The 11462-nt window shown below is 45.1% G+C and overlaps 1 protein-coding gene across 1 annotated transcript; it reads left to right on the top strand.

Moving 5' to 3' along the window:
* Positions 1-40: 40 nt before the first annotated feature.
* Positions 41-4363, top strand: LOC121864635 (trichohyalin-like). Its single transcript, XM_042363744.1, has 5 exons — positions 41-1274; positions 1583-1765; positions 2536-2720; positions 3006-3123; positions 3540-4363. The coding sequence occupies exons 1-5, from the start codon at positions 1008-1010 to the stop codon at positions 3762-3764; spliced, it is 978 nt and encodes a 325-aa protein (XP_042219678.1). The 5' UTR covers positions 41-1007; the 3' UTR covers positions 3765-4363.
* The last annotated feature ends 7099 nt before the right edge of the window (positions 4364-11462 follow it).

The raw sequence follows: 11462 nt of genomic DNA, 5'->3' as shown, positions 1-11462 counted from the left end.
GTGTGTGTGTGTGTGTGTGTGTGTGTGTGTGTGCAGATCGTCAAGACATGAGAGCTAACAATGGTTACTATGTAAGGCAGACGAGCGGCGCCACAACACACACACTGTAGTACACAAACACTCTGCTGAACCATTGTTAATACAGGTCCACCTTTTCTCTCCATTCATCCCCCCTCAGTGTTGATATACAGTTCCTTCGTCAGCGCCTTGGTCGAGTTGCCTTACAAGTTCATTGGAAATTCTATACCTCCACGACCTATGTACAGTACACTCTATTACTGAATAAAGATCAATCAGTCAGTCAGTCAGTCAAGAATGAATTAGTTATATTAATGTAATTTGCGTTAGTTGAGTGTTATACAGAGTAAGGATATATATATTGAACCATTGGAAAGACTACACAATGACTCGAGAAGTTTAAAGGTGCAAGTTGTTTATATAGTTGTGTTGGGAACAGTCAGGTGTGTGTGTGTGTGTGTGTGTGGAACAGCAGGAGTAGAAGGGTAAGCCACTTGGTCCAGATCAATGTGAGAGTAGTTTATCACTCCACGAGGTACTGACAATTGCTGACTGCTAGCTGACGAAGGCTGACTCCACCATAAACACCATTGCCTCCACCACCACTACTGTACCTCTTCTTTCACTAATGCCCCCACCACCTCCTCCTCTTCCACCACCACTACCATTATCTCCATCACTATTACCACCACCATCTCCACCACTACTTCCTCCACCACCATTCTTTTCATCGTCTGGCTCCAAGTGAAATAATCCTAACCTAACCTAAACGTGATCGGGCTGTCTGCGGTTTTATTTTGGGGATATATAAATTTACTGTAATTATTTTAAAATCCTTGTATTATTATTATTGTTGCGATATGATTCTTGAAACAAAAACGAAACAAATTATAACTTAACTTTACTGAAGTCACAGCTGGACATCAGAACAGTTTCCTCTGGGATTCGTGACGTCAGGTTACCATGGTTACAGCGTCCCTCAAACAAACATGGCGACGAAGATCACCAAGTGGACGCGGGAACGAGGAGGCAGGAAAGATTTCGTAGATCCTACTCGCCGGAGCCACCAGCGCCTCAAAATCCACCTCACGGGCCAAGATACTGTCAAGATGAGGGAGTTAGCCAAGTGGAAAGAGAAAGACAACTCGGAAAATAAACAGGAACGAGAAGAAAAGCGAGAGGACAGGGAAGACAGGGTGATCCGGAAGAGGATTGAAAAACTCCGTGCACAGCTTCATGACGTCACACTTCACGAGGTAAGTTATCTATTTAAACTTTTCCAACAAAAGTATCTGTTTGATCCTCATTATTGTATAAATTCAGAATTAAACGCCAAATTATATTTCGTTATATTTTGAGACATATTTATCCTGTAAGCACTCCAAAACGTGTACAACAATTTACATAAGGAATCACTATTTAGTTAATCCAAAACAAAAACAGACTCCGCAGCTCATAACCATATCTAAATGACTACGTTTTATTTATTAACGCTTACGTCTTGATAATGAAGTTGAATTAAAGAAAACTCATCTGTGTTACTACCTTCTTCCTTTACCTGCAGGAGAAGCAGCAGCGGAGAGAGTCCCGGCAGCAGGAGAGGGAGGAGGTCCCTCGCCGGGGTGTGGAAGAGCTGCGTCGTGAGGCTGACAAGGGGAAAGCGGCGCTGGTGAGGGTCCGAACTTACATCCCCACTGTGCCTGCCCCGACCACACCCAAACAACGGGCACGGACGATACATGCCAAGGTGAGTTTTATCTCTCTCAAGACAACTTTTAATAGTTTCCCTGGTTAAATCAATCGTTACAATTAGTCATATACCTGCAGTTTATATCCACTTGCTTTAGAGTTCATGGTTACATTATTGCAAGTAAATACTAGTAAGTTATTGCTATCAAGGGAGACAAGTATATTTATAAGACTTTGGGTTTTCAATCAATTATTCAGAGTATCTTCCTCATATCTGAGATCCACTCTAAACGTTCTCGGGCTGTTTTTATCAATCTTCCAAGGTTTTGTATCTCTCTGGGGACGCAGTTTTTAGTTTCATTCATTCATCCCAGTATTTGCCTTCCTATAGCCCTCCTAACCTCAACTTTGCCCATTAATATTTCTGTTATGATCCCCTCATACCCTAATTATACGTCTAAATTATATCTTTTTTTTCTGTACATTTCGTGAACTTCTCTTGAAGTTATTCCCAATCTTAGTATTTTGTGGGTGTTAGGACAAATTGTAAGCGAATTGTTAAGTTGTTTTGCTTAGTTAACCATTGACTGTTATCGTTTTCTTTTAAATTTCTTACAGAAAATAGATTATATGGATAACATAAGTATTTGAGGAAATTCTTGCATATTTAATTAGTATTTGATAGCAATATATCCTTTGTACTATAATGACAGCTCGTATTTTGTCACTCTCCTAAGCGACAACATCAATTTTGAGGTGTTCTGGCTGGAGTGACAATTCTCGCCTCGTAGTCTCATGTGATGGCCGTGGAAGAGATAACCCCCACAGGTGCTGGAGCAGAGAGCCGTACAGGTGAAGGAGAAGAGAGAGAGAGTGAGGCAACGACAGGAGGATGATGACTATTGGGCCAAGGTCGTCATTAAGAACCAAGAGCGTTTCAAGGACGACCAGTGGTACGAACACCTCCAGAAGATAGAGAAAAAAGACAAACTGAGGAAGGAGCTGGATAGACTGTGAGTCCTCGATAGATAAAATGGATAGAAATGGAAGGGAAATGGACAGATTGCGACAGTTTGTGTGGTGTATCGTTTAAAGACTTGATTAATAGGATAGACTTACCAGCCTTTAAGAATCCGAGAGAGAGTAATGATGATGATGATTATGATGATTATGATGATTATGATGATTATGATGATCTGTAACCAAAGGGCCATAAATTAAGACCCAAATAACTAAGACCAAATACCATAATATTTAATAGTCATACACTGAATACTATTACTATGCTGTTACTACAGGTGTGAGGAGAGGGAGGCGAGACGGGCAGAGGAGAGAGCCGAGCTGCAGCGCCTTCGTCAGGAGGTGGAAGTTAGCGACCAAGTATACCTCCACTACCACCAACACCTCGACAGACAGGTACTCTGACACACCTGTTTATCGACTGTGTTACGGAAAATTTAATAGGCACAATATATAAAAAATTATAACATTATCATTAACAGTAGTAGTAGTAGTAGTAGTAGTAGTGGTAATAGTAGTAACGGATGTGTAATAATCATAAGGATCCTATTAAAATTCTCTCTCTCTCTCTCTCTCTCTCTCTCTCTCCCTTAAACACAACGTCCTCTCTTGCTCTGGTTCTTCCTTTTCCTCCTCTTATCTTCCTTTTCTTCCTTTTCCTTCTCATGCGCCTCCTCTTTCTCCACCTTGTCCTTCTGATCTTCCTCTTCCTCCTTCGAATCTTTCTCTTCTTCCTCCTGCCCCTCATCCTCCAACTTCTCATCCGCCTTTTTTTTCCTCCCTCTTCTTATCTCATGTTCCTCCCGTCATAGGCCGCCCAAGAGAAGATAAGGAAGCGAGAGGAACTGCTAAATCAGATCGAGAAAGTGAGGACCACCAGGCAGCAGGAGGCGATGAAGGAGGACGAGCAGAAAGAGGGAGATCTGAGGTACTCGGCGGTGAGGAGAGCCTATGCCAGGAGAATCAAACAGAGGATCCTGGACAAGATGCAGGGGAAGAGGACGACGGTGGTGCCTGGCGAACCCGAGGAGACGTAAAACGAACCCGAGGAGACGTAAAACGAACCCGAGGAGACGTAAAACGAACCCGAGGAGACATAAAACGAATCCACAGAGACGTAAAACGAATCCAAGGAATAAAAAAAATTAAATAAACAGAATAAACAGACGATTGGTAAAACATAAACGAAGACAAAACGATGAGACAGACAGGCTGGAATCTAACAGGAGAAGGATCCATCTAACCTCGGAGCATTTTATTGTTTCACCATTAAATACTGTCTGTCACCCATTAGGAAGATACATGACACTTCATCTTCCTTTTCCCCTCCCCCCCCCTCCTTTAACTCCCCCCCTCTCTCTTCTCCCCTCCCCTCTCGCTCCTCTCCCCCCTCCTCTCTCTTTCATCTTCTCCTCCCCCGTCACTCATATGCATTCTCCCCTGGGCTGATGACACTCTCCTGAAAGACGTCATAACATTAACACACACACACACACACACACACACACACGCACACACACACACACACATACATACAGTACAGCAGGCGTTTTGTAAGCTTCCCTGAACATGTGATGGGGGCGTTAGAATGGTTCTATTTTGTACTTGTCTATATATAAATAAAATACAACAGTAATGGTTACGTTTTATTTTACATTTAGTTATAGAAAATGAGAGACTTGTTTTGGTTTAGTATTTCAGTGTTTTTCTATAATGAAGGGAAAATTTTTAAAGTTCATGAGTCATTCTCGGTAGCACCGATCACGTACACTAGTGACTGCTAACGCCTTTATAATCATACATACTCGGGCAGTCTAAACACCCATCAAGTATAGTTGGTAATTAACTCAATAGATGGCTCTCAGGGAGGAGATATAAACAACGACTTGGCAACTTTTCAGAATACGTCATCAACAAATATTCTCACATCTTTCCTGTCTTAACAACAATCTCCAATGTTTATGAGAGTTGTTAGCAAGGATACTTTGTTTAATACGATCGTTAACTGATGATTTCGTCTTCGTAAATTATTTAAATATCAAAGTAATAATTTGGTTGACTACACGTACTAAGCATTAAACGAGATATTTTCATGCAAACTTTATTGACTAGTATTTCTTTTTCATTAATTATAAGGCAGAGGATAGCCTGGTTGTATTGAAATATTTACTACTGGGGCCCGGGTCACTACACACGGTACGGTATCACCTTTCGTACCAGCCACCTCCTATTGTACTTTCCCCATTCCCTATAGTACCATTCCCCCTACGTTACCTTCCCCCATCCTATGGTAGAGCCCCACAAGGTATTATGGTGGCCAGGCGCGGGGGTGTGGCGCGTATAGAGGTGGTGGTGGGTCGGGCAGGCAGTCACCGAGACGAGAACGACGCTAGTGTGTTGTCAGTCGGCGGTGGGGATAGACGCTGTTCATCGTGCTCTCTTGTTGTCAGTGGACGATCCTTGGTAGTGCGTAAAGGTGGGGGCGTAAAAGTGGTGGTGGTGGTGGTGGTGTTGTTAGAGAAATACTGTGGTGCCCTAAGTCAAGAGAGAGGATACACATACACATATAAATACGACTAAGCTTGCGTTCATCGTCAGCTGAAGGAAGGAAGGAAGGAAGGAATCATCGTCAGCACAGGAGAGCTCAATCCTTGACAACGATCATAATGGGCAAGTTCAACTTTTTGTTTTGGTGTGACAGAGAAAACTTTCCTCCGACATTGCCTTAATCTCTATATCAAACGTTTTTTTTTTCTTTCCCCGACTTGTAGTGTTGTGCATCGCCTGTGTATATCGTCCGTATGTTTGTCTGGTGGCCGAGATTTACGTTAACAGGGTGATAAAGCGATTGTTGTGAAGGTGGTAGCTCCTGTCTGATCCGGCATACCACTGGAAGGCGAGTAAAAATATCTCTTGGTAGTATTGCCGGCTGTGTGTGTGTGTGTGTGTGTGTACTAGTGAGTGAAGGGGATATGTGTGTGTGTATTTATGTATGTATCTATATATAAGTGTGTGTGTGTTTTCTTATGTACCGGTGAACTCATGTCTCCACCGCTGCCCCCCCCTCGGGTAGATGGGAGGGGCTGTCTAACCTGCCCGACAACCAGCTGCTGCCATCAATTCACTACTCAATGAAGGCTATCTATCTATCTATCTATCTATCTATCTATCTATCTATCTATCTATCTATCTATCTATCTATCTATCTATCTATCTATCTATCTGTCCAATGGCCTGCGTGAAAGATGTACTGGGATAGAATGGTTCAGATTTGTTCCACAGATAGTACAATAGTTTAGTGAAGTAACCGAGTTTTGTCCCATAGATTGTTCACTGGGGTACAATAGTTAGTTAAGTAAGTAGATAAGTACACTTGTGAGGTGTTAAGTAAATACCTCAGTTGTTTACTTCAATTTGTTCATTTCCACACACACACACACACATACACACACACACACACACACACACAGTACCCCTGACCCTAAGTCTATCGCATTACGGTACAACGAATCGATAACTGCGAGGGTCGTACTGTGTGTATATATGTGTGTATATACCTGTCTGTCACTTGTTTCCCAGGAAAAAAATATTTTTTATTTTTAACACAATTATTTCCGGTTAATTAGCAGATGTGTGGAGTTGCAAAGGGCAGGTGTGCAGGGTTGTATAGAACAGGTATATAGGACAGATGTGTAGAGGTATATAGGCCAGGTGTGTAGAGGTATATAGAACAGGTGTGTATGACAGGTGTATGGTGTAGTCCTCTATTTTAATTTTTTAGTATACCCAGATGAAGGCACGATAGGGCAGAATCCACACTGATGAGGGTATGATGTATGATTATTGGCTTTTTGCATATCAGTGACGTCAGCTAGTCACCCCTCCTTATATTAGGTCAGGTCACCAGCCAGCCAGAACAAACGTCACCCCCCCCCCCACAACGCCTCCACCCCCACAGCGCCCCATACTCCGGGGGGTAGGTGACAACAAGCAACTAGTGACCCGCGGGGCCTTATCGATCGGCCTTCAAGAACCCTCACCTCTCCTCCTCCTGGGGATCAATAACACCCTCACTAAGGTAGACAGAAGGCGGCCAATGTTGGGGAAAGAACCGCGAACAGGAGGATGTTATTATTTGTTTGTTTAAAGAGCGGATGGTGTTGATTTTAACTCCGGTTTACATTATCGAAATTGAATTAACCTAATGTAACCTAATCTAACTTGACCTTACGTAAGTTAAATTAACGTAACTTAACCTAATCTAACCTCCTCCTCGGATTATGCAAATAAAAAAGAAAGTGAGAGCAACAACACACGCACGCACACATACGCACACACACATACGCACACACACATACGTACACACACATACGCGCACGCGCGCACACACACACACACACACACACACACACACTTTCGATCAATCACGTTCCAAAATAATCAATAACCTTCCTTTATTGCTGTGATTTTGCTTCCGGGATTGTCTGGCTGAGCGCTTGTCGCCTCCCCCCCACCTCCCCTCCTCACTCTACCCTACCCCTCTCCTCCCCACTCTCCCCTACCCCTCTCCTCCCCCTTCCTCCCCCTCTTCACCCCCTCCCCTTGGCCCACCGACTGTGTTTATCAATCATTCAGCGTCGCCCGCAAGCACTAAGGAGGAGGAAGGGGGGGGGGGGCGCTGAAGTGAAAAAGGGGGAGGGATGCTAATTCAGAAGGGGGACCCATTAGACTGGGACCCATTAGAACTGGGACCCATTAGACTGGGACCCATTAAAACTGGGACCCATTGGGGAAGAACTGGGAACTGAGACCCATTAGAACTGGGACCCATTAGAACTGGGACCCATTAGAACTGGGACCCATTAGAAGTGAGACCCATTAGAACTGGGACCATTTAACCACTCATCAATGTGTAATACGGAAGTCGCTGTTTTAATACATTTTTAGACCTGTGGATGATTCCCTTCCATTACCGTCGTCACATAATCCGCTTGTATTATGCCAGTGTGTGTGTGTGTCTGTCTGTGTACGTGTCTATGTGTGAGTGTTTGCACGTGGGTGTGTGTGTATGTGGGTGTTTATCTGTATGTTTGTGTGTCCGTGTCTGTGGAGTGGTGTGTGCGTATGTATGTATGTACGTGCGTGCCTCATATGCTACCTAGGCCAGGTCATACATATACGTACAGACAGTCAACTAAAACCAATATTATTTCCTCCCACGACCCAAGTCAACTCAAATTACTTAAGTCTATGAGTTGACTTACCTGTCCTCCTTTTAAATTACAGGTAATGTCATTCCTATAATTAAACTCCGGGGTGCCAGAGTGCCAGAGTGCCACCAGGTAACGATACGGACGACTGATGACAGGTGGGCGGAGTTCAATGACATGTGCCACCTTCTAGCCAATCACCGACAAGTAACCTTACTCCTGATTGGCTGGTGACGGGGGGTATTCATGGGTAGGGCCAGCGCCATCTTTGACCAGGTTGTAAATAAGAAAGTCTTGTAAATCGATTGAAAATGTGATAGGATTTTTTATTGTTTTGTTTTGAATTTGTGGTTTTATTAGTCTCAGTAACTTAAGCAGGAGAGTCTTTATGTTGCCTCTGTTTGTCTGTCTGTTTTGGTCGTAAATTCATGTGAAAGCCCATTAAATCCTCGTTCCCATTATACTATACCTACCCATTCAACTCTGATACATATTAGAACCACTCAATAGTACCTGATACCCATTAGAACTCAGTGCCCATTATACCTACTGTACACATGGACAGCAGAAGTACAGGTCAAGGTACTTCATGTAGGTGAGTTTTGTCACACCTAAACCTAACCTAACCTCAATGTCTGCCCCTTCAAATCACCTTTTTCTTCCCTCTTCGCTAATTTCCCTTCTTTCCTCCCCCTCCTTTCCCCCTCTCTCTCTCTCTCCCCCTCTTTCCCCCTCTCTTTCTCCCCTCTCTCTCCTTCCCTCCCTACGATTAAGAACTGGCGTAATTGGTGATAAATCAGAGGAATAGGTCAATGATGGGGAGTTAGTTGGAGGGTGAAGGAAACTTACCACGTGTTAACCTCTCTCTCTCTCTCTCTCTCTCTCTCTCTCTCAGTGGGATGTGTGGCGTGTGTGTAATTTGGAATGTCTATAGCGAAAAATGCGTATAGTTAAGGGTGTGTATAGCGGAGGATGTGCATTACGTATAATGTCTATAGAAAGGGGATATATAGAGCGAAGAATGCCTATAAATTCAAGGGAAGCTCACAACCTCCAGGTAATGAACAACGTGAGAGCCACTGGCCTTAGGAGGAGAGAGGATGGGGAGGAAAAGAGGAGGAAGAAGAGAGAGTTTATTGGTATAAATCTCTCATATTATTCGGCCTGCTGAGAAAGAAGTTTATGTAAAGTACGGCCGTTGCTGGGTGGTGTTGATGATGGTAGTGATGATGATGACGAAGTAAGAATTTGAAGAGATGATCCAGTAGTTCTCATATTGAACCTTATTACTTCACCGTATAAGATCGACGATGTTATGTGATATAATAAACTTGTCTTTATTACATGGCGTCGTCTGCCTCAGGGAGTGTTGATAAGACTGGAGGGTTTAGTTCATGTTAGGTGATGGAGGAGGTGTGTGTGGAGGAGACAGTGGAGGAGGTGTGTGTGGAGGAGACAGTGGAGGAGGTGTGTGTGGAGGGAGACAGTGGAGGAGGTGTGTGGAGAGACAGTGGAGGAGGTGTGGTTGGAGGGAGACAGTGGAGGAGGTGTGTGTGGAGGAGACAGTGGAGGGAGTGTGTGTGGAGAACAGTGGAGGAGGTGTGTGTGGAGACAGTGGAGGAGGGTGTGTGTGGAGGAGACAGTGGAGGAGGTGTGTGTGGAGAGACAGTGGAGGGAGTTGTGTGTGGAGGAGACAGTGGAGGTGTGTGTGTGGAGGAGACAGTGGAGGAGGTGTGTGTGTGTGGAGGGAGACAGTGGAGGAGGTGTGTGTGTGGAGGAGACAGTGGAGGGGAGGTGTGTGTGTGGAGGAGACAGTGGAGGAGGGTGTGTGTGTGGAGGAGACAGTGGAGGAGGGTGTGTGTGGAGGACAGTGGAGGAGGTGTGTGTGGAGGAGACAGTGGAGGAGGGGTGTGTGGAGGACAGTGGAGGGGTGTGTGTGTGGAGGAGACAGTGGAGGAGGTGTGTGTGTGGAGGGAGACAGTGGAGGAGGTGTGTGTGTGTGGAGGAGACAGTGGAGGAGGTGTGGTGTGTGTGGAGGAGACAGTGGAGGGAGGTGTGGTGTGTGTGGAGAGACAGTGGAGGAGGTGTGTGTGTGTGAGGAGACAGTGGAGGAGGGTGTGTGTGGAGGGAGACAGTGGAGGAGGTGTGTGTGGAGGAGACAGTGGAGGAGGGTGTGTGTGGAGGAGACAGTGGGAGGTGTGTGGTAGGGACAGGTGGAGGGAGGTGTGGAGGGAGACAGTGGAGGGAGGTGTGTGTGGTAGGGACAGGTGGAGGAGGTGTGTGGAAGAGACAGGTGGAAGGGGTGTGTGTGGTGGGGAAAGGAAGGTGTGTGTGGAAGGGACAGGTGAGAGGTGTGTGGAAGGAGACAGGTGGAAGGAGGTGTGTGTGGTAGGGAAAGGTGGAAGGAGGTGTGTGTGGAAGAGACAGTTGGAAGGAGGTGTGTGTGGTAGGGACAGGTGAAGGAGGGTGTGTGTGGAAGAGACAGGTGGGAAGGAGGTGTGTGTGGTAGGGAAAGGTGGGAAGGAGGTGTGTGTGGAAAGACAGTTGAAGGAGGTGTGTGTGTGGTAGGGAAAGGTGAAGGAGGTGTGTGTGGAAGAGACAGGTGGAAGGAGGTGTGTGTGGTAGGGACAGGTGAAGGAGGTGTGTGTGGAAGAGACAGGTGGAAGGAGGAGGGGGGGAAGACAGGTGGAAGAAGAAGTGTGTGGAGGAAGGTCGGGAAGAGCCTTTTCTGGTTTACGAGTGTCCGGGGAGACGTGAGCGATCTGTTCCTGAGAGCCCTGACTGCTGCTGGACCTGGGAAGTGCTGCTTCTGTTGTTCTTGGTTGCTTCTGACGTGTGGGGTGCTGCTGTAGGAGGCCAGGATGTGCTGCTCCTGCTGTAGCTACTTGATGTTCCTGTGGTGGGACTTTACTGGTAGTGTTCCTGCTGCTGTGTATCTCTGTTTCTCCTGTTATTCGTGTCGCCGTTTTCACTCCACACGAAAACAATCCACAAGGTGCATTTTTAATTTGTTTTTTATGGTATTTGTTATTGTAAAGTTTATAATTCAACAAAAAATAAATAAATAAAAAATAGTCGTATAAATATCTCGCCAGGAACAGTTGTGTCTCAGGAGTAGACAATCGACTTTCATCCTCCGGTGGGTTCCGATGGATCCTGGTCCCACTGAGAGGCAGACGTCCCGCTTCAGTATTTTTTTATATTTGGATCCCTGTCCCACTGAAAGGCACTTCTCCCCTCCCTCCCTCCCTCCATCCGTCACTGTTTATTTTTAGATCCTGATCCCACTGAGAGATAGATGTCCCACCTCAGTAAACTGTTTACATTAACTTCTTTGATATTTTTCCCGTGGAACTCGTAAACCCACAACGTAAACTCGCTAATGAAACTGCAGCGCTGTCACACCTTCACAGTTCAGGGGATCAGACCTTAAACTAACATGTATATAAGAACAAAATGTGTACTTAGATCTTGTTGGCCTATTGTTATTATTATTATTATTATTATTGTTGTTGTTGTTGTTGT

The sequence above is a fragment of the Homarus americanus genome, unplaced genomic scaffold, assembly GCF_018991925.1.
Source record: "Homarus americanus isolate GMGI-L3 unplaced genomic scaffold, GMGI_Hamer_2.0 scaffold57965, whole genome shotgun sequence".
Taxonomy (NCBI): domain Eukaryota; kingdom Metazoa; phylum Arthropoda; class Malacostraca; order Decapoda; family Nephropidae; genus Homarus; species Homarus americanus.
Note: the sequence above shows the minus strand (reverse complement) of the source record. Positions and strands in the feature narration are given on the sequence as shown.

Bases quoted from the DNA above. Each gene is read 5' to 3' on its own strand.
- LOC121864635 (XM_042363744.1), top strand. From the start codon at position 1,008: ATGGCGACGAAGATCACCAAGTGGACGCGGGAACGAGGAGGCAGGAAA. The intron at 1,275-1,582 runs GTAAGTTATCTA...CTTTACCTGCAG, and splicing joins ATGACGTCACACTTCACGAG to GAGAAGCAGCAGCGGAGAGA. The intron at 2,721-3,005 runs GTGAGTCCTCGA...CTGTTACTACAG, and splicing joins AGGAAGGAGCTGGATAGACT to GTGTGAGGAGAGGGAGGCGA.